Source organism: Podarcis vaucheri (assembly GCF_965113315.1).
Source record: "Podarcis vaucheri genome assembly, chromosome: 4".
Taxonomy (NCBI): domain Eukaryota; kingdom Metazoa; phylum Chordata; class Lepidosauria; order Squamata; family Lacertidae; genus Podarcis; species Podarcis vaucheri.
Genome location: NC_138762.1, coordinates 2620311 through 2640530, shown reverse-complemented (window position 1 = coordinate 2640530; position 20220 = coordinate 2620311). Strand labels below are relative to the sequence as shown.

At 44.9% G+C, this 20220-nt stretch overlaps 3 protein-coding genes and 1 long non-coding RNA gene across 4 annotated transcripts in view; all 4 read left to right on the top strand.

Annotated features, from left to right (window-relative positions):
* The window catches only part of LOC309530315 (uncharacterized protein), a 367943-nt gene that overhangs the window by 231437 nt on the left and 116286 nt on the right, over positions 1–20220 (top strand). The gene's annotated exons all lie outside the window — the stretch shown is intronic.
* LOC309530527 (olfactory receptor 51G2-like) lies at positions 4578–7579 on the top strand. The gene has a single exon (XM_082219552.1). It carries the CDS (start codon positions 5754–5756, stop codon positions 6693–6695), a length of 942 nt encoding a protein of 313 aa, XP_082075678.1. The 5' UTR covers positions 4578–5753; the 3' UTR covers positions 6696–7579.
* On the top strand, positions 8263–19976 carry LOC309531545 (uncharacterized protein). Its single transcript, XM_082221136.1, has 2 exons — positions 8263–11405; positions 17980–19976. The coding sequence occupies exons 1-2, from the start codon at positions 10436–10438 to the stop codon at positions 18930–18932; spliced, it is 1923 nt and encodes a 640-aa protein (XP_082077262.1). The 5' UTR covers positions 8263–10435; the 3' UTR covers positions 18933–19976.
* On the top strand, positions 12889–14444 carry LOC309530693. Its single transcript, XR_014218854.1, has 2 exons — positions 12889–13036; positions 13079–14444. It is a non-coding gene; the product is annotated as an uncharacterized lncRNA (long non-coding RNA).

Below are 20220 nucleotides of genomic sequence, written 5' to 3'. Positions count from 1 at the left end.
TTGTCTTGCCCTGGTGAACAACCTGACCATCAAAATTTGCACTAGCTGAAGTTTCTGGACCATCTTTAGAGGCAGCCTCGTGTATAACAATTTACAGTAATCTAACCTAGAGATTACCAGGGCATAGGCCACAAAAGTTAGGCTAGCCCTTTTCATACAGGGGCCACCAGTCGAAGATGACAGAAGGCACTCCAAGGTCACCTGGGTCTCAAGTGACAGCAATGGGTTCAGAAGAAACCCCAAGCTATGTTTCTGCTCCTTTACAGGGAGTGTAACCTCACGAAGAGCAGGCAGTATCCCACCTTCCCATCTACAAAACCACCCACTAACAGTGCCTCTGTCTTATCTCATACCCTCTAACACTCCTCAAATGAAAATCGTGACATTCTATCATTTGAGGAATGTTGGAGGGTATGTAGGCTTGCTAAATTTGCACAGCAGAGAAATTTAAGTGTAAGTTTCTCCCCTTTCCCACCCCTGCCTTCTGAGCTCTCCTCCATCACTTGCCAGGCGATAGATGGAATTCAACATTGCCCCTTCCCAATTGTTCTGTCTGTGAGGCATTGCTGTTTGCCAGATAGAAAGATGCCCCTCTCCTCCTCCTATGTGCTGCTCAGGGGGTTCTACTGAGCCCCCTCCCAGGCCTTTTTCAGAGGGTGTGGGAGTGCAGGGGGAAGAGACATGGGAAAGCCACACTTCATAAGCAGAAGTATTTGCACAATGCTTCTGCTGACGGGGTTGGTGAGGTGAATCTACCCCAGCAACTCTTTCAAACCTGCTCATTCATGAGTCCATTCCTACCTGTTTCTGCATTTGTTGTCATCCGTCTGATTCAAGAGACAATAGAACATGCCTCTGGGGGGTGAAGTCAAACCACTGTATTAGCAACACCAAAGTGACCTCCTCACGGTGCAAGCCTGGGCAGTATTTCTGGAGGTCATGGGCTACCCAGACAACATCACCTTTTTGGACCTGCTGATGTGGTCCAAAGGAAAGTAGAGCAAGACATTTGGCACCAGCCTGGGTGTAGGAGTTGCTGGAAGGAGATGTACAAGGAGCCTTCTTATGAGCCTTTTTTTTCTCAATGGCTGGGGAGACCAGGGCAGATGGGCAGGGTATAAATAAATTATTATTATTATTATTATTATTATTATTATTATTATTATTATTATTCCAAAAATATGCCGCAGGTAAGCAGAGATTTAGGTTCACAGTTTTCCTTCTAGATGGGTTACCTTCCCAGGTGAATGAGCACCACTTGCCCTTCACTTTTTATGCATTAATCCACTTTAAAAATACCAAACACAAAACACCCCTGCATAAAAAATTCCATTTCAATATATTTTTGCAAATCTTCTCACAAAATACACTTCTCCAATCCTTATCCTAAAACATGCATTTTAAAATACATCTTACTACATCATTAAACCAAACATGGCCATTGTTCACATCCTCATGGCCAATGTGTACCTTCTGGTGCCACCATTGATGAATCCCACTGTGTACAGTGTGAAAACCAAACAAATCCAAACAAGGATAATCAGACAGTTTTGGAAGAGTTAACAGAAAACTCTTAGCAGGAGCAACCAGAGCAAGCGAGTTACAGGAGGGATTATCTTTTTTCTTTGGTGATCACTTGTAGCCAAATAAAATTGTCTTCCATGAAAATGGTCTTAACCGGGAGTCCGCAAGCGACTGTGGAGGCCAATTCTGGATCCACATGTCTTTCCACGGTGGGGACATAGGTTTCCAGGTGGGAGTTGATCACAGTGAGGGTTCGCCAAACGTGCCTTCCTCTTAGCTCATTTCTCTTTTTTACCCTGAGATCCACTTCTGACTAGAGAAATACATCTAAAGAGGGACAATGCTGCTCTTTACAGAGTTATCCACTCCATTGGTTTGTTTAGATAAAATTCAAATTTTCTCATTAATTCTAAGTCTGCATCTGAATTTTCCCTACCCTGTTCAGGAGTTGACCAGGGCAACAAACAGGTATTTGCATAATCATTTATTCCTCTTTGCACAATGGATTATTTCCAGAATTTGGAACCACACAATCATTACTAGTGGTAGCACCACAGGGGGGGGGGACCACTAGAGAAATATTGGAAAAGTTCATTTGGTGAACTCTGAGGAGGGGCTCAAGGTTGTTTGGTTCAACTTGTACTTCTTGCCTAGAATGTACTTCTTGCTTAGAATGCTGAGTCTCCATCAGAATGTGATGTCTTTAAGTTTACTGATATCCAGTGATCAATCCCCACTTCTTTTCTAGGCCACAAGATAGTGGAACATGGGGGGGGGGGGACAAGGAGTAGAAACTCATACACACCCAGAACTAGTGATATGCGTACACATTACTTTAAACTTTAGGACTCAAGGGACCTGTCTTCCTGCATTTCCCACCAGTTTCTTTTTAAAAAACATGTGCACATTAGGAAATTAGGAAAGTATTCCAGAGATTCTATAGAGATCTCTATAGGAAAGATAAAGAAGATAATAAGAGAATAGAAAATTACATCCAAGACCATAAACTACATCAAATCTCAGAAGAAGAAAAAAGAATGCTTAATCAGGAAATAACAGAAGAAGAGATCATGAAGGCAATAAAAAGAATGAAAATAGGGAAGGCCCCAGGACCGGATGGCATCTCAGCAAAATATTATAAAATACTATCATAACATCTAACACCGGTATTAAGTGAGGTAATGAATAAAGTCTTAAGAGAAGGAAGGATGCCAAACACTTGGAAAGAAGCTTATATTACATTATTACACTCTGAAGTGTCATGCAGCAGGGAATAGCATTATCATCAAGAGAAAAACGGCCAAGTGTTCAGTACAGTGTCCCCTCTCCCCTGCAATTTGCTTTGTAAAAAAAAAGAAACAAACAACAGCACAGCAGTGCTTCACAAGTGAAAGTGGTTTTAGTGTGGATTCAGCCCTTCTCCTTCAGAGTCTTGGCTCTGGGCTCTTGGGTCATCCCTTTTAAGGGAGTGAGAAGGAAGGGGAAGAGTTCGTCTCTACTCTCATTTGCTCTTCCGTTTAAGATTGCAGCCTCCAAGGCTACTTTCCCAAATAAATAAATAAAGGAGAGTCCTCAGGTATGTGGCATCCAATTCAGTTCCAATATTACCCTGACTTTCTTACTTCCATTACAATCCATGAGGCTGAATAAATATAGGTTTGTTGACCGTAGGACTCCTAAATCAGGAAAACAATTGCCTTTCAGAAGGGGCTCCTCTAAGCATGAACATGGGACTGCAGCATGGCTTGCACACTCATTTCGTCAGAATGGTGCAACCCAAGGGCAGGTGATGCAAGCACTTTCCACAGGGGAACATGGGAACACATAAAGGCTCCCTTGCACTGCTGGCACCACAGACATGTGTCCATGAGTAGAGGCAAGGCTGGGTGCCTCTTGCTGTAGCATCGGAGATGCAGGAAAAGTCCACCAGAATTGACTTGCTTCAAGTTCTCTAACAAGAGGCGGTTTGGTGAGTTGCATTTCCCTGACATCATTATAGACTCACCTTAACAAGGCTTAGGGGTTGTCAGTGCAGTAGGTTCAACTTAGGTGAGAACAGAGCAGAGAAACCCCATCATCAACGGTCTTGAAAGACCTACGCTGGCTCCCAATACGTTTCCAAGCACAATTCAAAGTGTTGGTGCTGACCTTTAAAGCCCTAAATGGCCTCGGTCCAGTATACCTGAAGGAGCGTCTCCACTCCCATCGTTCTGCCTGGACACTGAGGTCCAGCGCCAAGGGCCTTCTGGCGGTTCCCTCGCTGCGAGAAGCCAAGTTACAGGGAACCAGGCAGAGGACCTTCTCAGTAGTGGCACCCATCCTGTGGAACGCCCTCCCACCAGATGTCAAAGAGAAAAATAACTACCAAACTTTTAGAAGACATCTAAAGGCAGCCCTGTTTAGGGAAGCTTTTAATGTTTAATAGGTTATTGTATTGTAGTGTTTTGTTGGAAGCCACCCAGAGTGGCTGGGGGGACCCAGCCAGATGGGTGGGGTATAAATAATAAATTATTATTATTATTATTATTATTATTATTATTATTATTATTATTATTATCACATGACTTCGACTGTGGCAGACTTGAAGAAGAAGAAGGAAGAGAATCCTGAGCTGGCATGCAACTTCAGATCTGTCCAGTGCTATTTTTCTAGAAAAAGAGGTGCCAGAACTCACCACGAACACCTCCCTTGTTCTCTTATAATGCCAATGGCACCCACCAGTGTGCTGCCAGAACTGAGGGCACTGTGGACTTGGGGCATCTTCAGTATTTGCTTTATTACGAATATACGAACAGAACATACCACACAGAAACCAAAAGCTTACTGTAGCAGACAGTGCACATCACATTCCCAGAAATCAATGTGTGTAGCCTCCACTGCTCAGTGCCATACATATCCTAAGTCCAGTTCACTCAAGTTAGACACTCCTAGCACACTCTCACTCTCTTCTCTCTGGCAGCTCAAAACTCCCTCTCTCTCTCTAACACCCCACCCTGCAGAGCACTCCCCCGACAGCCCTCCTCCCCAGGATAATTCTAGTTGTCCCACTGGAAGGCATCCTCAGGCATTAAGTATTTTAACATTGTTTCTCAGGCTCTGACCAGCTCTTCACTGAGATAAATCTGGGCAAACGTGAACATACAGCGTTTCCAACCTCTCTCTTAAAGGGAAGAAAAGAGAAAATATTTGTGATGCTACCTCAAAGAACAAATGAACACAAGGAATTTTGAACGGCAAGTCTGCTGGAATTATAGAAGTAGGGCTGGTATTTCCTCAGGGGCTGTTTCCTTGCCACTTAGCAACATCTCACGCAAAACAGCAGGGTGGAAAAGTGACAATGTAATGCTGGAATTCAGGATCTTACATGAATCCAAAGGTGAGCCTAATCAAGTGTGAACCCTGAAGAAACCTGATGTTAATGAACTCAGAGAAGTACTAGGCAGGATTTCATGACTCCCTTTTGATAGAATGGGAACCTGAGCTGATTCAACAGAGACAAAGACAGAATTCTCCATTTGGGGAGTATCAATGCACACATATCAAAAGTGTGGGATGTGCTGAAAGCCATCAGCCAGGCTCCCAAGGAGCTGGTCCTTGACACAGACCAAGCTACTCAAAACTTCTACTGAGAAAACCAGAATATATGAGGTCAGTTAATGCAGTTGAAGGCTGACACGACTGCCATGCAAGCAGCACCCCATGCTGCCCCTGCAATGCGCCGCTAGTGCAGACCCGAGTCTTTTTCCCTGCCAAGTTCTGAAGAAACCACCAAGAGTTTGAGCTAGGTGTGAGAGTACGGATGTCCGACTTTCCAAATGATTAGGCCAAAGTTGCATTTGCAATCAGTTTGTTTGTGGGGGAAGCCAGCCACTGGGTGGCCCCTTTCTAGTTGCCCGGCATGCTTACCAGATGAATTGTGGTACTTTTACCACAGACAAGACCGAGATGTATCAAAGGTCTACTGGGATAAATTAATTATTGAATATGATATTGCTCTTGGGTGCTTTGGAACAGATGGTTTTGAACTGAAGAATGTGGGGTAGATTTTGTAGTCAAAATCAAATTGTAAAATACTATTATCTTTATTTTGTGTTCAGGCTGCGATGGCTACTGTAGGAGGGAAAGGATCAGTTGCAACTGGTGGAAAGGAATGGGATGTCTGAATAATCAGGCTTTTTTCTAATTCAGGGAGCAGCAAAGGGCACAGAAGAAAAGTCTTTGACAAGATCATGTTCTCCATCAACGAGACAGTCAGTACTCCTGCTTTCCTCCTCACGGGCTTTCCTGGGCTAGAGAAACACTACACCTGGATTTCCATCCCCATCTGCTCCATGTACCTCACAGCCATCACGGGAAACTGCACCATCCTCTTCATCATCAAGACGGACCAAACCCTCCATGAGCCCATGTACTATTTCCTCTCCATGCTGGCCCTCTCTGACCTGGGTTTATCAATCGCCACTTTGCCCACCATGCTGAGAGTCCTGTGGTTCAACCACCGCACAATTGGTTTCAACACCTGCCTGGTCCAGATGTACTTCATCCATACTTTCTCTATTCTTGAGTCAGGCATTCTAATCTCCATGGCCTTTGATCGTCTGGTGGCCATCCGGAACCCTCTGAGATATACATCTATCTTGACCAACAGAAACATCATCAAGATAGGAGTGGGGGTTGCCCTTCGGGCTGCCCTTCTTGTGTTCCCAGCCTCCTTCCTCCTGAAGAGGCTACAGTATGGAAAAGAGAATGTGCTCTCTTATTCATTCTGCTTGCACCAGGATATTCTGAAGGTGGTGCGTTCCGACAGGAAAATTAGCAGCATCTATGGCTTGATGGTGGTGATCTCCTCCATGGCTCTTGACTCTGTGTTGCTGGTTTTTTCCTATATCATGATCCTCAAAACCGTGTTGAGCATTGCCTCCAAGCAGGAGCGCCTTCGGGCCTTGAATACTTGCATCTCTCACATCTGTGCTGTCCTGACTTTCTATATCCCAATGATTGGCCTCTCTATGATCCACCACTATGGGGAAAATGCCCCACCCATTGTCCACATCCTCATGGCCAATGTGTACCTTCTGGTGCCACCATTGATGAATCCCACTGTGTACAGTGTGAAAACCAAACAAATCCGAACAAGGATAGTTAAACTGTTTCAGAAGGGCAAAAGTTAACTAAAATATCTTAGAAAAAACATTCGACACATTTATGTGTAGGAGGCTGTGTTGTCAAGTCTGGATTTTGAAATTGATGCCCTTAATTTGCCCCGGTGAAGTGAGAGACTTGTAATCTGATTATGACCGGAGGGTGAAATCAGTTTTAAGAATGTATATAAAATTAATCAACAAAAGAACCCATTAAATTTATTGCAGTCTATGAAATATGTGGGGACGCGAGGGACACTGTGATCTAAGCCACAGAGTCTAGGGCTTGCCAATCAGTAGGTCAGCAGTTCAAATGCCCGCAACAGGGTGAGCTCCCATTGTTTGGTCCCAGCTCCTGCCCATCTAGCAGTTTGAAAACACGTCAAAGTGCAAGTAGATAAATAGGTACCGCAATGGCGGGGAGGTAAACGGCGTTTCCGTGCGCTGCTCTAGTTCGCCAGAAGCGGCTTAGTCATGCTGGCCACATGACCCAGAAGCTGTCTGTGGACAGCTCCTGGCTCCCTTGGCCATTAATGCAAGATGAGCGCCGCAACCCAGAGTCGTCCGCAACTGGACCTAACGGTCAGGGGTACCTTTAGCTTTACGAAATATGTAAGCATAATCCACAAAGAGTATCAAAGGAAAACGAAAGTCACATTATGCATAAATACATCTCAGGGAAAGCAAAAAGTAAGGAACACAGACATAGATATCAGTAATGCATGCTTTGAGATTTTTTTCTTTAAAATATAAAGTGGTATAGAAATTAAATAAATAATAATAATAAATAATATTATTTATTATTTATTCTTCCTCTTACTCACTTGTGTTAGTTTAACATCTAGTTAGCATCACTTTGCAGCATGAAATGTGGAAGCTTCTGAGACAAGGTTGCTTAACCTTATTATTAATTATCTAGGATGCTTTTTCCTTCTAAACAAAATAATCACACAGAAGTCTGTAATGCATTAATAAAAATATTGTTTATTTACATAAAGCTTCAGTCTTGATTCTATTCATCAAAATACAACTGAAAATAAAAGAAATCAAATCTAAAGCATTTAAAAAACTGTTAAAAACATCAGAACACAGTATCTAAAACAAATCTAAGAGCAGGTGTCACCAAATCATGTGAGGAATTCAACGTTGAGCTACACTGAATGTACCACCAGTGCAAGCATTTCACCTTGACTAACAGAGCAACCCGCCTCTGCTTCCCACACATGCTATTCTGGGGCTTTTGTTGGCCCCCCAGAGCCAACTTCAGGGGTCACAGGAGGTGTGCAGGTGTGGAAGCCATGATGGCTATGCTCTGCCTCCACAGCTGGAGGCAGGAATGTTCCTGGAGATCTCAAGAGGGGAGAGGGTTCTTGCACAAAGGCACTGCTTGTGGGCTTCCTCTTGAGGCACCTGGCTGGCCACTGTGAGAAGAGGAGGCTGGACTAGATGGGCTCCATTGGCCTGACCCAGCAGGCTCTCCTTATGCTCTGGTGAAGTCCTTGCTTGGGCTTCCACTGAGAGGATTCATTAGTTTTATCCTACCCAGTGTCTGGATAGGCCTGCTGAAAGTGTCTGGATAGACCTGCTGAAAGAAAACATTTTAAGAAGGCATCTCAGAGTACAGTGATGGCACCTGCCTAATGTCACACAAGCTGCATTGAGCCAGTGTGTTAGTGTACTACAGGCATGTCCAGCAGGCAGGTTGTCTGTGGCCGATCAGTGGTAGATCAGTGGCTCCCCCAAATGAAGCTCAACAACTTAAAGATAAAGGGACCCCTGACCATTAGGTCCAGTCATGGCCGACTCTGGGGTTGCGGCGCTCATCTCGCTTTATTGGCTGAGGGAGCCGGCGTACAGCTTCCGGGTCATGTGGCCAGCATGACTAAGCCGCTTCTGGTGAACCAGAGCAGTGCACGGAAACACTGTTTACCTTCCCGCCGGAGCGGTACCTATTTATCTACTTGCACTTTGACATGCTTTTGAACTGCTAGGTTGGCAGGAACTGGGACTGAGCAACGGGAGCTCACCCCGTCGCGGGGATTCGAACTGCTGACCTTCTGATTGGCAAGTCCTAGGCTCTGTGGTTTAAACCACAGTGCCACCCGCGTCAACAACTTAGGCCTCCCTAAAAAAGCTCAACAGCTTTGACATGAACCCCCTGGGAGTTGGCCACTCCTAGTAGATGCACAACCAATAGGGCACCATATGGGAGATGGGCACCTGGCTGCATCTTCTCTCTCTTTTGCACTTGAGCTTCCCACCAGTGAAGATGGCAGTAATCACCCAGAATGTGCCCATAATCAGCACCAGCTCCCAGGAGAGGGAGCAGGTCTCCCAAAAGCGATTCACAAGCATCCACTTAAACCTTCTCCAGTTATCTCAGCAAACACAATGACATTGTGCACACAAGACGGGTATTTTCATTGTACACAGCAGAACAAACCTCTTAAGACTTTCAGAGGGGTAGGTTTTGCTAATTTTCACTCAGCTTCCTTCATGGAAAATTCATTCCCTCCTCCCAAAAATATTCTGATTCCAGCTGTTTTCAGCTGAAGGAAATCAGCCCTGAGTGCTCACTGGAAGGACAGATTGTGAAGCTGAGGCTCCAATACTTTGGTCACCTCATGAGAAGAGAAGACTCCCTGGAAAAGACCCTGATGTTGGGAAAGACAAGGAGAAGGGGATGACAGAGGATGAGATGATTGGACAGTGTTCTCGAAGCTACCAGCATGAGTTTGACTAAACTGCAGGAGGCAGTGGAAGACAGGAGTGCCTGGCGAGCTCTGGTTCATGGAGTCACGAAGAGTCGGACACCACTAAATGACTAAACAACAACAACAACAGCTGTTTTCAACTGAATGGGCTGTTATTTTTCCTTGCTTAGGGTACCCATTTCTTTATTCTTTATTCAACTTGTAGCTCAGGGAAGCTGTGATTCAAACCTCGCAGGGTATACAAATCTATGATTTGAGGAAGCGAGGGTTGAGGCAGTGGTTGTTGCTTTAATGCCTGCTAATGGACTTTTCTTTGTGGCCTCTGTGGGAAAGAGGGTTCTGGGCTAAGTGGGCTTACTCTGGTCTTCTCTAGCAAAGCTCTCCTTCTTTAAAAAAGAGTCCTGAATGACAGAGAACAAGGGTATGCAAACAGCACAGACATCACAGATCCTGCTGGAGGGCACATTCTTGTTTCGGCTACATTTTCCTTCTATATCTCAGTCCTAACTGAACAGAGTTCTAATAGGACTCCAGTGCAAGAAAGACAAATGGTTGCCAACAGAGGAGGAGCAGAACCTAGTAAAAAGCATATGTGGAGTATGGTGACCATGTTCTCCAAGCCCAAATGCTTTTCTTTAGCAAAAGGTGCAACCTTGGTGCATTAATCCCTCTCCCTCTTGTTCCAAAGTTAAATGACTGGCTTGAAAAAAATGGGGCAGGGCTCAAACTGAGAGCTGCTGCTGATAATTTTATGGTTTTATCTTTTTTGTAATTGGTTTTGAGGTTTTTTTCTACAATGATGTGAGACAGAAATTGTAGGAAATAAATAAAAAAAATCTATTGATCTACCAGGGTCCATCAAGCCTCTCCCTCTTACAGTGAAAGTCACACGATATCCAATTTCAAAATATGACCAATGTTCTTTTCATTGAAAACTCGCAGAGTAGCAGAAGCCTAATGAACCTGACAACTGGATCAACAAGAATACGGCGAAGTGGAACAGAGATGCTCTGATGCCAGAGGCTGGAGGCAGAAACAAAGAGTCCACTGTGTGCCATGTTGCCGGTCAATGACAGTGGTGCCCAGCAGCATCCTGCCTTCTTCCTCCTGGTGGGCATACCAGGCTTGGAGTGGGCGCAGGCTTGGATTGCCATCCCTTTGTGCACTATGTATGTCATTGCAGCCCTGGGAAACAGCATCATTCTCTACGTGATCAAGACTGAGCCCAGACTGCAGGAGCCCATGTACCTTTTCCTGGCCATGCTGGCCATCACCGACCTGGTTCTTTCCACCTCCACCGTGCCCAAAATGCTGGCTGTTTTCTGGCTCAGTGCTGGGGCCATTGACTTCCATGCCTGCCTGGCCCAGATGTTTTTCATCCATGCCTTCTCGTCTGTCGAGTCGGGCGTGCTCATGGCCATGGCGCTCGACCGCTATGTGGCCATTTGCTACCCGCTCCAGCATTCGGCCATCCTCTCCTTGCAAGCCATAGGGACCCTGGGCAGCCTCGTTCTTCTGCGTGCAGTTCTCCTCATCAGCCCCTTTGCCTTCCTGGCTAACAGGCTTCCCTACTGTGGCCACCAATTCATTTCCCACTCCTATTGTGAGCACATGGCTGTGGTGAAGCTGGCTTGTGGGAACATCCGAGCCAACGTTGTTTACGGCCTCTTTGTGGCTTTTGTGGTTGTTGGATTTGATATCTTCATCATTGCTATGTCCTATGTCATGATCCTCAAGACCGTGCTGAGACTCCCATCCCAAGAAGCTCGTTTGAAAGCCTTTGGGACCTGTGCGTCCCATATCTGTGTTATTCTTTCTTTCTATATTCCAGCTCTCTTCACTTTCCTCACTCACCGGTTTGGCCACAATGTCCCCCACCATATCCACATTATAGTGGCTATTCTCTACCTTCTGGTGCCCCCCACTTTGAATCCTGTTATATATGGGGTGAAAACCAAGATGATCAGGGAGAGGATTCTCACTATATTCCTTATTTCAGGTGGGCAAAGAACAACTTTCAGGGAGGGCACATAGCTCAATGGTGGCTCACAGGGTTTGGATGGAGAACCCCTTAAGTTCAATCCCAGGCATCTCCAGTTAAAACCATCTCTTGTATAAAGGCTAGGAATTATATTTGTCTGGCACTTTGGAACATCCAATGAAGCTGAATGTTGCAAGATTCGGAAGAGATAAAAAGGGCTTCCTCATGCAGAGCAAACTGTGCAACTCCCTCCCACAGGAGGCTGTGATGGCCACAACTTTGATGGCCTTAAAAGTGAATTCATGGAGGAGAGGGCTGTCAAAGGCTACTAGCATAAAGGTAACCAAACACGCATTGGTTAATATGGTATTAAAAATAAAGAAAGATTATAAGGAAGCAAGAAGATGGAGGTTAGATACGAGGATCTTCCATAATAGCCAAACAGTAAATAAGATGGGGAAAGAATTATTAGACACATGGGAGATTAAGGAGAAGGTGCAAAGTACTCAAGCAATAATATGAGATAAGATGAAAGAAGTGATGAGGGGAATTAGTATTAGGGAATCCAGTAAATTGGGGGGGGGAAACAAGAGATGAGAGAATTAGAAGAAGAAATTAGGAGGCTGGAAAACCAATATATTAATGGTAAAGATAAAAGAAGTTATCAATAATAATAATAATAATAATAATAATAATAATAATAATAATAATATATTACTTATACAACTGCCCATTTGGCTAAAGATAAAAAGGAGAGAATTGGAAAATAAAGATATGGAAATAATGCAGAGAGATTTGCTATGTGTTCACATGTGGTGGGTGTGTAAATATGTACAATTTTTTGGCAAAGGGTGTTTAAGGAGATAACAGAAATCACTGGGTTAAACCTGGCTGAAAGCCTAGAGGTAGCACTATTATCAATTTATGATGGGGTGGGAGGTTTGAAGGCTATGAAGGTCTTGCTCACAAATTTATTGACAGCTACAGGAGTTATTACAGCAAGGAAGCGGAAGGGGCAAGGTGAGTATTGTTATGGTAAAATCTGGGTGCGAGGCTGCTCTGCCACCCAGCTCGTCGGACTAAGTCCGCGGGTCCCTGCGGAGGAAAATGAGCTCAGCCGGAGACAGGAGCAAGCTGCAGAAGATCCTGTGGCTTGTTGATGGAGTCCGGCACATTTCCCTGTGCCACTCAGGACTCCCGTGGGTAGCTCACTGTCAGCGTCCTTCAGCATCCTTCAGCAGAGTCTCCGCAGCAGTAGAAAACTGTTGCAATGTGTGTGTAATAAATCAGACGGCACGCAGGCTTTCTTGCTTATCTCCAACAGTCTTTAATCGGGTAGAAAAACATCATAAATCAGCCTAAATCATCCCGGCGAAAGAGCGCACATCTTTCGCCTCTCGGTCAAAACCGAAAGAGAGATCACACACAGAGAACGTTCCCGTATGTGAACATAACCATGCCTCAGAAGGTGAGACGTCACTCAGAACTGTTAACCCTGTAAGTTCTGATTCTCTTCACAGATCCAAGTTTATTGCGCAACAGGTTCAAGGCGAGATTGAACAGCGAGAAAGGGGCGACATGAACTTTCAAAACTTCCCTCCATGTCCCAGAATACAGTGCAAAATACATCCAGAGGTTGGGTTACACAGATTACATCATGAATACATTAAGAAGAGGTTGGGTTACACAGGATTCCATCATGAATACATTAAGAAGAGGTTGGGTTACACAGGATTAACATATGGAGGGGGGGAATACGCAGAGCTGGAGATATGCGCAGATAAGCACATCCTGAGTACCGGTGATGAGAAGACAATGGTCCATGTATGCCTAGTCTGCCACCTGGCATTGCCCGGTGGAAAGGCTTGGCAGAGTGATTTGACAGGATTAGGATCTTGACACCTTGCTTGAGGGATTATGGAGGACAGGGGAGGTGTCATGGAGTCCAGAGAAATTGAGCAAATTGGCACGTTGATTTTCTATGAATTTTATAGATTTTAGTCCCTTTTGACATTGACAATTGGACTCGGAAATAAATGGATATATTGTAGCGAAGAAGAAGGTGAAGAAGACATGCCCCCCCATTCCGTATCAGTATAAAATGGAAGAATGGTACAAAGAGGTGTGGGATATAGCTATCCATGATAAATTAACATGTGCTATTAAGATGGGGAATATGCAGCAGAAATGATTTTGAGGAGATATGGAAGGTGTTTGCAGAATTTGCACTGTTAAAATGGAAAAGGTCAACCCATCGCAAGAGGTGTTGAAATTTTGGGAGGCTGGATAGTTATAATGGAATGGTCTCGGGGTGAGGTGCACATTTTTATTCTTATTTATTTATGATTATTACTTTGTCATAATAAAAAATAAAAATAAATCAAAAAGGCTACTAGCCACGTTGGCTATGCTCTGTTTCCACAGATGGAGGCAGCAATGGTTCTGAATACCAGTTGCTGGAATAAGTCTTACCTCCAGCTGTGGAGGAAGAGCAGAGCCACCCTGGCTCGTTGCCATCCATAGCCTTCTCTTCCTCCATGAATTTGTCTGATCCTCTTTTAAAACCATCCAGGTCGGCTGTCGTCACTGCCTCCTGTGGGAAAGAGGCTCTTCCTGTAGCTGAAGAGCCGGTAGGCCAGTCAGTGGGGATGGCCAAGTGGAGGGCAAGTCAGAGGGCTGGACTTCAGTCCCATTAGCAACTATGCACCACCATTGGCACAGGCACAGATTCAGTCCCCTGCCCCAGGTAGGTGTTTGCTTTCAATTTTAACCTTCCCACCTGGGACAAGAGTAACCCAAGTAAAGGGCCCTGCTCCTCTCCTTTAAAGGGACAGCAAAATGGGCATGTCAAGTGTTGGGATGTCTTTGCTTATTCCTAACCATGTATCCTAGGGATGCGGGTGGCGCTGTGGTTTAAACCACTGTGCCCGTCAGGCTTGCCTATCAGAAGGTCAGCGGTTTGAGGCCCCGCGACAGGGTGAGCTCCAGTTGTTCAGTCCCAGCTCCTGCTAACCTAGCAGTTCAAAAGCACACAGTGAAAGTAGATAAATAGGTACCGCTCCGGCGGGAAGGCAAACAATGTTTTTGTGCGCTGCTCTGGTTTCGCCAGAAGTGGCTTAGTCATGCTGGCCCCATAACCTGGAAAAACTGCCTGCGGAAGCGGACAAACGCCGGCTCCCTCGGCCTGTAAAGCGAGATGAGCGCTGCAAGCCCAGAGTCATTCGCGACTAGACCTAAATGTCAGGTGTTCCTTTACCGTTAACCAAGTATCCTAGCTGCTGCTGATGCACCCTTCCAACTGTGTAACCTGTACTTTGAGCTGATGCCGAGACCACCTGCTCATTTCATTAATAAAACTTTGGGATTACCTGAGTTGGGAGCCTGAGTCTTTCATCGGAGGGTGGGAACCAGCAGAGCTGTGAATGCATGATGAAACCCTGAGAGGAGGCCATAAAGAGAGAAAACAGCCTAAACTACTGATCCAGAGGGAAATCTTGTGCTTTCAGAACCACTGGGGCCATCTGCACACAGTGCGGCACTGAAGAAAGCTGCATAAATGCTCCCTCTACTCTTAGAGCACATAAAGACATAAGAAGAGTCTGCTGTGTCAGACCAAAGTCCAGGATCCTGCTTCCCACAGGGAACAGCTAAGGGGTAGGACATGCAAAGGCCGATGGTTCCTCCTCCTGCTGTTGCCCCCGTGAAGTTAGCATGTTTGTTTCAAGTGCCTGTTGCTCAGCACCAGAAGTGAGTATCACCACTGGATTACTCTGGCTGACACCCAGGACCTTCACTTGCCTTTGAGCACTGCACAGAGCCACATAATTTGGTTCTGTACTGGATTTTGTTAGGCTATTGCTTAGTGCGGGGATAAAAATACACCAGACCTTGATGGTCTGGGGTCTTTCCTTCTAGAGGGTAAAAATATCATTTGGGCACTCCTTTGTTATTACTGGGAAATTGGAAGGGGAGCGTGAGGGTGAGGGACCACCACCACTACGAGCCTTGCCTCTCCACACCACAAGGCAAAGACAAAGAGTCTGTTGCTTGCGACCTGGACCTGAACCTAAGGGAGTCAAGGTTAGGCGATTGTGGGGTGCTCCAAGGACTCCCTATTACATTGCTAAGTGGAAAGTGGCTTACAAGCACTATCTGAGTAAGTGAAAGAAAATCAAAAGTACAATGCAATGCCCGGGGGCCTATTACCGGTAGTTTAATGCAATAACAATACAGACCCCAACCGGGAGAATGTGAGTGGGGGGGGGGGGGTTTAAAGCACTGGAGGATATTGGACACACACTCAACATTTTACTTTCTCTGTACTTTCTGTAAGCTGGTTTTTAGTAAATAACGATTTCAGAAAATGACATATATTTTGTTTAAAAAATTACTGTATCAAAAATTGCATGCCCATTGACTAAGTGTATTTGTGTGCATGCATAAGAAAGTAAGTAAATAAAATATGCCTTTTTAAAAGGCCATATACCAGCAGAATGTGCAGGAATTTCTAGGAGAGGGTAATTTTAGAATAAAGATAATGCACTTGTTGAACCCATTTACTGGTGTACTTACCATAATGGCCAGAAAATATTGCCTCCCCTCCCCTCGAAAAAAAAATCGACAAACAGCATCCGAGAGAACAATGTCATTCTGTTAGGATATTTCCAGAATTAGGTGCAAGGGAACATATACATATATACAGTTCCAGTAGGAAATGCAAGAACATCCTGTTTTCACAATGGTCAAACAGATGCCTGTTTCCAGTAACTGGCATTCAGAAGCACTGCTGCCTCCAACTGCAGTGATAAAATGTTTTATTCTATGTCTTTGCCGTGGGATCCCATTCACCCAGTGCTTTACCAGCTGCACTGGCTCCCAGTGGAGTACAGGTTCAGGTTTAAGGTGCTGGTTTTAACCTTTAAAGCCCTATATGGCCTAGGACCCTAATACCTACGGGACCGCCTCTCCTGGTATGTCCCATGGAGGACCTTACACTCTGCAAATAACAACACCCTGAAGATTCCGGGCCCCAGGGAGATTAGACTGGCCTTGACCAGAGCCAGGGCCTTTTTGGACGTGACCCCGGCCTGGCGGAATGCCCGCTCACAAGAGACCAGGGCCCTGCAAGATTTGACATCCTTCCACAGGGCCTGCAAGACGGAGCTGTTCTGCCAGGCCTTTGATCAGGGTTCAGTCTGACTCATTTTCTCTTTGTATAAGAACAAGCACGAAGGAGGTTTCCCAGCCTGCTCACAGGTCCTTATAATATCAGTGGAAACAGTTGGTCCTGGCAAGTATTAACCGCTTTCAATTTTAACCTGAGGATTGTTATTTGTCCAGTTTTAAGTTTAACTTTAATTTGTTTGAATTAATTTTGGGATGCATTTTAATCAACTGATTGCTTGTTTTTATGCATATTGTATTATTTATAAGATGTTAGCCACTCTGAGCCCAGCTCCGGCCGGGGAGGGTGGGGTACAAATACAAAATCATCATCATCATCATCATCATTATTATTATTATTATTATTATTATTATTACATGACAAGGGTTGGGGGTTGTTGGGGTGGGAAGAAAATGTCAATAATAGAGAAGTGGCTCAGCAGCATCTAACAATGTTTATCTCCCCGCTTTCTTCCATGCAACTCAAGGCTGTGTCTGTAGGGATACCCACTCCACTTGATATGAGAATGGGGGAGACACTTGCCCAGAACACATAGCTGCCCTTCACTGCACCAAATGTCAATTATGATAGATGTGCTTCAGCCCCACTGGAACCAATGTGGAAAGTTTAGCACATGACTTAAGTCCTATTTGATTTCATTGGCAGCTAAACACAATTCACCGGGTACAACCCACACTATCAAAATTTCTCTAAGAGAGCAATTTTTTCCATGCATTATTTTCAAGTAAGCACAACTGTTTACCATATTATGTATTTTTGTGTTTTTATATTGCAAACTGCCCTGTAATTAAAACAAAAGCAAAAATTGAACTCAACAGGGTTTACTGCCACATAAATGAGCAGGGGCTTGGCCTGCTAGAATGAAATATAGACTCATAGAATTGTAAGGTTGGAAGGTAACCCAAGGGTCATCTAGTCCATCCCCTTGCAAAGCAGGAATTAAAGGCCAAAATATCCCTGACAGATGGCCATCCAATCTCTCTTTAAAAACACCCAGTGCAGGAGAGTCCGCCACCTTCCAAAAGAGTCCATTCCACTGCTGAACAGCTCTTTCGAAAAGCTCTTCGTAATGTCCTATCCACCAGAGAAGCAGGAAGCCAGCTTGGTCCATCATCCATGAGATGGCCTTTTAGATATTTGAAGATGGTCATCATATCACCTCTCAGTCTTCTCTTCTTCAGGCTAAGTATCCCCAACTCCCTCAACTGTTCCTCATAAGGCTTGGTTTCCAGACCCTTGTAATGCCTAGCTTTCCCTAAGTCTACACCTAAGGGAATCCCTAATTTATGCTATTCATACTGACACCTGTAAAGTTATTTAGCAGGGGAATGCCTTTGTTGTCGAGGATGCACAAAGTTCACATGCTGTCTCAATTTGTGGCTCTTCCCTCAACTGCAGCCAGCAAGACTATCCATGCGCCATGCCTCCCATGAGTGATGTCTGTATTTAACGGGAGCTATGCCACCCCCTACTCCTTTATCCTGCTGGGTATCCCTGGTCTGGAAGCGTCCTACTACTGGCTCTCCATCCCTCTTTCTTCAATGTATGTCATCACATTGCTAGGAAACTGCACCATACTGTATACAATCAAAACAGAGCAGAGCCTCCACAAGCCCATGTACATCTTCCTCTGCATGCTCGCTGGCATAGACCTGGTGCTCTCCACCTCCACCCTGCCCAAGATGCTCTGCATCCTCTGGTTCCGAGCTGGGGAAATAGATTTTGGTGCCTGCATGGTCCAAATGTTCTTCATCCACTCCTTCTCCATCATGGAGTCAACAGTGCTTGTAGCAATGGCCTTTGACCGTTACATAGCTATTTGCAATCCTCTGAGATACGACTCCATCCTAACCAACCCACTGCTGGCCAAGATTGGAGCAGGGGTCATCCTGAGAGGCACAGCCTTCATCATCCCAATCATCATCTTGGCAGCCCGTCTTCCATACTGCAAGACCAACATCATCCCCCACACTTACTGTGAGCACATGGCTGTGGTGAAGCTGGCCTGCTCAAGCATCCTTGCCAATGTTGTCTATGGGCTTCTGGTGGCTCTCCTCGTAGTGGGGGTGGATTTGCTGTTCATCACTTTGTCCTACTGCATGATCGCCAGGGCTGTCATGGCTCTGCCGTCAAAAGACGCCCGCTATAAGGCTTTCAGCACCTGTGCACCTCACGTGGTGGTGATCCTGGTCTCCTACACCCCAGCTCTTTTCACCATCTTAACACACAGGTTTGGCCATAATGTTCAGCCTCACGTTCACATCCTTCTGGCCAACTTCTACCTCCTTTTCCCGCCCATGCTGAACCCCATTGTGTATGGTGTGAAGACCAAGGAGATCCGTGAACGAGTGACTCACATAGTTCTCAGGAGGAAGCGACCTACATAACAACACTCTCTCAATAAGGGCTTGCAGTGTTGAATGCAACATCTAGAAAGCCGCAGACAGTAAAGAAATATTAAAAAGTAGTAAGGGTGTAAGCACTTTTTTTTTAATCCCATGTTTTTTCATCTTAACGGGTGGTATTCAACTGACTCTTACTCAGAATAGACCCATCAAAATTAATGAATATGACTAAGTTAGGCCCATTAATTTCAGTGGGTCTACTCTGAATAAAACTTAGCTGAATACCACCCAAAGTCTTTTTGTGCTTTATTGATGTTATATCTGGTGTTCAACATATCTGTGAAATTGTTCGTGCTTCTGTAAGTATATACGGCTTTATCCAATGTTAGTCCTACTCAGAACAGACCCACTGGAATTTAATGGTCATGAGTAACTTAGGGTTAATGGGCCTACTCGGAGCGGGACTGGCATTGGCTATAGCCCATAATATACAGAATATGCTTAATTTGTTTTATTCTCTCTGCAGCTGTATTTATGTCAAATTTAGATTCATCTTTTTAAAATGTGTTTGCAACTGTTTTACATGAATTGTAAGCCCCTTATATTGTTTTTGTTATACTACAAGTTTTCTGTAACTTTTTTGTGATATAGTAAATAAACATTTGTTGTATGTAGACAGCTCAGAAATCCCTGTGCCCGGAACCCTATTGTACCTGCTATAATTCCCTGTCATGGTCACAAGGATCTCCAGAGCACAAGACTCTTAAAATGAAAGGGAGCCTGAGACAGGCGGATGCCAAAAACAACACTAACAGAGTTGAAAGGGATCCTGAGGGTAATCTAGAACTGGATGTAATACCCCAGGTGTGGCCTAACGAAGGCAGAATAGAGCGGTACAATTACTTTCTGTGATTGGAACACTATAATTCTGTTGATGAAGCCTAGAACAGCATTGGCCTTTCTTTGCTGCTGCATCACATTGCTGACTCACGTTAAGCCTGTGGTCCGCTAAGACCCCTAGATCCTTTTCACATGTACTACTAGCTAGCCAGATGTTCCACATGTTATATTTGTGCAGCTGTTTTTTTTAAAATTAATAAATAAATCCCAACACTGCCATAAAAGGAAGAACTACTTCAGGTTAGAAGAGATTTTAAGTAGGAAAATAGATGGGAGAGCTTCCCCACTCACAAAGGTACTTAGATCATAATGTTGATCTGGAAAGTGAAGAGTGTGTCTGTGTGTATGCTGGAAAAAGTACTCTTGTTCCCAAGAGCACCTGTTGGCTATCTAAGGAAGAGGGGAGAGGGAGGCATCCTTGCCCACAGAG

What these genes read in the sequence shown, in the direction of transcription:
- LOC309530527 (XM_082219552.1), top strand. Translation starts at nt 5,754, where the DNA reads ATGTTCTCCATCAACGAGACAGTCAGTACTCCTGCTTTCCTCCTCACG.
- LOC309531545 (XM_082221136.1), top strand. Translation starts at nt 10,436, where the DNA reads ATGTTGCCGGTCAATGACAGTGGTGCCCAGCAGCATCCTGCCTTCTTC. An exon ending in AAGAACAACTTTCAGGGAGG is followed by an intron (nt 11,406 to 17,979) that starts GCACATAGCTCA and finishes GCCTCCCATGAG; the next exon opens with TGATGTCTGTATTTAACGGG.